Source organism: Nicotiana sylvestris, chromosome 3, assembly GCF_000393655.2.
Source record: "Nicotiana sylvestris chromosome 3, ASM39365v2, whole genome shotgun sequence".
NCBI classification, from domain to species: Eukaryota; Viridiplantae; Streptophyta; class Magnoliopsida; order Solanales; family Solanaceae; genus Nicotiana; species Nicotiana sylvestris.
This window is the reverse complement of record NC_091059.1, coordinates 100,548,793-100,552,361: the sequence shown is the minus strand read 5'-3', so window position 1 is coordinate 100,552,361 and position 3,569 is coordinate 100,548,793. Positions and strand designations below refer to the sequence as shown.

The following is a 3,569-nucleotide window of genomic DNA, read 5'->3' as shown; positions in this document are numbered from 1 at the left end:
TTTTCATATATGTGTTTTTAACTCTTATTGATTCCTAAGCGCACATTCCCAATCCCTCCAACTCAATCTGCACCGAAACATATACACATGCATACAAATTAGATCACCAAGGAGATTCCTAAAAGAATGACAAAATAAAATGAAATTACCTCTACATAATTTGCATTCTAGCAACTGACAACTAAAGTAGTTTTCAAGATAGCTAGGTGTACACAAATGTCGGGGACCAAGAGCAATTGAATTGTTTTTTCACTTATTCCCATTACCCAATGTTGAAGAGTGAAAATTCTGATAAACAATACTAGCTAATTGTTGCCTAGAATTCCTCAATGATATATTATTATCTTTTATGCATACAAATTGGGAATAACAACAAAGACATTACCTTGCACAGTAGTAGCTGCTAGCATATACATAGAACAAAGATTTGTTGCAAATGATGTAAGTAATTTATCAATTCCCATCAACAAGTACCTCAATATCTCACTTAGAATATTATCTCCATTCACAAAGTCAGATCTAGGGTACTTGTCATTCTTGTATTCTTTTCGCCACCATTATTTTCCTGATCATCCATTGAAGTAGCTGAGGAGGAGAATAAAGAAAGAGAAAGAAGATTCCCAACTTCTTCAGCTTTCAATCTTTTCTTATGATCATCATCATCCTCTCTTGTTATTTTCAGTGAAAGGTTCAAGTCAAGATTGACTTCTAAATCTTGAATCTTTCTTTTACTGGGTGCGCTTGTTGTTATTGTTCCTGCTTCAGTCGTCCACCCTTTTCCCCTCAAGGAAAGAGAATTATTAGTTCGCATTTGTGTCTTCATAATTTCTTGATCTCTCCCTCTATCTCTATCCCTATCTATTGGTAATGTCATTAGGAGATTTTGTTTTGTAGAGCTTGTACCAATTTGAGTACTCCAAAATCTTTGATTGTGAAAGTGTTGAGGCTTTTTCTCAATTTGAAGGGTTTTATTCCATGGAAATAGTTGTCCTTGTGAGTGGCCATTATTGATATGGCTTGAAAAACCATGTCTAGTATTTATACGTGAGGCACCCCCAATGTTGATGTTATAAGGATTGTACATAGAAGAATTTGCTTGACGATTCCATAAAGAATCCTCGTATCTGGAATAATTACAAGAGAAGACATGGAAAAAATTAAACAATGAAACTCCAAGTTTATTATAGCAATTAGGGATAAATTATGAGATTAATATTAATTTGTACCTTAAGCTTGAACTAGAAGTTTGGTTAAATGTCCCTTGCAGCCTAGGAAGTTGACTTAGATTGAAAATATGATGATCTCCGTTTTCAATCAGGAATCTTCCATCCGTAGAAACTGTTGCACATAAAATTTTCTATCGGATTAATTAATAACAAGATAATCACCAAGAACTATCTCAGAAACCCTAGTTTTGGGACAACTAGTTAATGAGATAATTAAAAAAAAATTTACTTTGATTGGGGTCATCAGTCTTCTTGCTTCTGTACATCTAAAAAGATTTCCAAATAAAAATAATTAGTGAAAACAGAAATTAAATGAGTTTGCAAAGTAAAATCAGTCTGTAATTGCAACTGAAAATTAATATGTAAAGTGCAGAAAATATATATACCTGAAGATGGCTCTTGACATGAGCTATGCTGAGTCCTTTAATGTTCATTAATTGAAGAACCAATTTTGGTGTGGCTCCTGAAAAATAAATAAAAGCAAATTTATTAGAACCTTGAAATTACATTATAATCAGTTCTTCAGAAGATCTATCAAACAATGAAGTGAATAATCTCATCAATGAATAAGCGATTCTTCCTTCAAATAAAGAATCAATTCACACCAATTCTTCTATATCTAGAAAAATTACGAATTAACTTCATATATTTGAGATCTTTTATAGTTTCATCAGATACCAAAGAACTAAAACTTACTGTCTTGCCCTCCTAATCTTTCAACAGCATGAATAAAGCGAAGATGGAGCTCAGGTGTCCACCGTAGTCTAGGCGTTTTCGAACGTACATACTGCCGTACACCTCCTGAATTGGTCGACTTTTTCCCATTCTCTTCTACGGTGCTGTTACTAGAGCTCGTTCTTGTACCTTCAGGTAATTTGCTATTTTCTTCTGTCTCGAGATCGTCTTCCTTCTCCTCTTTCTCCTCCTCTTCTTCTTCAAATTCAATTTGGTTTTTGGGGCTTGACTTGGAATCTTCTGCACTACTTCCTCGTTTCATCCTGTTCCTTTTTTCTTCTTCCAAAAACCTAATTGTCGCACTTCACAAGAGTTGAAATTAAACCATCGAGAAAATAGTAAGAGGGTTTTGAAAAGTGCTGCCTTTGTTTTTCCTAATTAGCAACTAGAGGAAAACGAAGACTTATTTGTTAAGAAGATATCAAACTAGCATATCATATCTTCTTGCAGCAAAAGAAAAAGTTGCTGGAATTAGGAATGAAATTTCTTGAACTGGCATATAAAGAACAATTCTCTCTCCTCTCTCTCTCTCCCCCCTCTCCTTTTTTAATTTATGTCTGTTTCTCCTTCTCTCTTTCCATTTGTGGACTTTCTTTATCATGCGTGATTTGCATGGATGATGTCGTAAGTACATGGACATGTATGGTGATAAATACGTGCATGCGTACGTGGACTCTTATGTTAATGTGTCTATGTATTTGTGTATAGAATAGGCATAATAAACGTAAAGTTCTAGTCAATTGAAGTAAGTAAATGGCACATCCAAGAGATAATATTTACCTAAAATACCAAGTTGCATGTGTATAACAACTCAACAAGATGTTCTTCTCCATCTAGAGCTATATTTTTATCCTGTTGTTGCTAAAGAAAAATGAAATAAAACAGTTATATCTAAGTACGACTCCTCATTTTAAGTAGTCATATTTGACTGAGTGTTTTACTTATGATTACATTCGTCAATTACTACTCTATCTATTCTAGTTATATGATAGTACTCGGAGTAATTAAGATGATAATTTGAAGAAAAATATCAACACTAGAGGTTAAAACTTAAAAAGTAAAAGAAAAGATCACGCGGAAGTTTAATTAAATTCTGAATTGTTTCATCAATTTTACTTTTTATGAAGTGGTAAAAATTATAGAAATATGGAATGCTATCAAATATTGTGGAATGCGTATGCCAAAACAGAAATAGGAATCACATAAATTGGAAAGGAAGGTTTTGTTTTCCTTGTATGAAGTATAAGTTAGATAAGAAAATGTAACGTTCACTCTAATTTTTTTGGTTGTGCATATGACATTTAATTCCTTTTACGTAATTCAAGACATGTTTGAAATAGTTATGCCCAATATAATAGAGTTTCAACATCGGAAGGATTACTAAGAATAGCAATTAATATATAAAGTATGAACTGCAGAATGACATTGATTTTTATAAATACACTTGATAATGCCATAAAAATCATCATCAAAGCATTATTAATTGACATTGTTTGAGAAAAGCAAATACTTACATTTAAACATGCAAAAATAGGATATGTAATTATTTCAACCTAGTAACTGAAGAAAAGAGAAGAGAGAAAAGGCTTGTGGTTATAAGCATTTTGT

General features: G+C 32.6%; 1 protein-coding gene across 1 annotated transcript; it reads right to left on the bottom strand.

The window, feature by feature from the left end:
* Positions 1-219: 219 nt before the first annotated feature.
* Positions 220-2,502, bottom strand: LOC104238869 (uncharacterized). Its single transcript, XM_009793362.2, has 5 exons — positions 1,923-2,502; positions 1,613-1,689; positions 1,456-1,492; positions 1,227-1,338; positions 220-1,124 (listed from the first exon to the last, which is right to left on the bottom strand). The coding sequence occupies exons 1-5, from the start codon at positions 2,221-2,223 to the stop codon at positions 506-508; spliced, it is 1,146 nt and encodes a 381-aa protein (XP_009791664.1). The 5' UTR covers positions 2,224-2,502; the 3' UTR covers positions 220-505.
* Between the last annotated feature and the right edge of the window lie 1,067 nt (positions 2,503-3,569).

What these genes read in the sequence shown, in the direction of transcription:
- LOC104238869 (XM_009793362.2), bottom strand. Translation starts at nt 2,223, where the DNA reads ATGAAACGAGGAAGTAGTGCAGAAGATTCCAAGTCAAGCCCCAAAAAC. An exon ending in AAGATTAGGAGGGCAAGACA is followed by an intron (nt 1,690 to 1,922) that starts GTAAGTTTTAGT and finishes TTTATTTTTCAG; the next exon opens with GAGCCACACCAAAATTGGTT. An exon ending in ATGTCAAGAGCCATCTTCAG is followed by an intron (nt 1,493 to 1,612) that starts GTATATATATTT and finishes AAATCTTTTTAG; the next exon opens with ATGTACAGAAGCAAGAAGAC.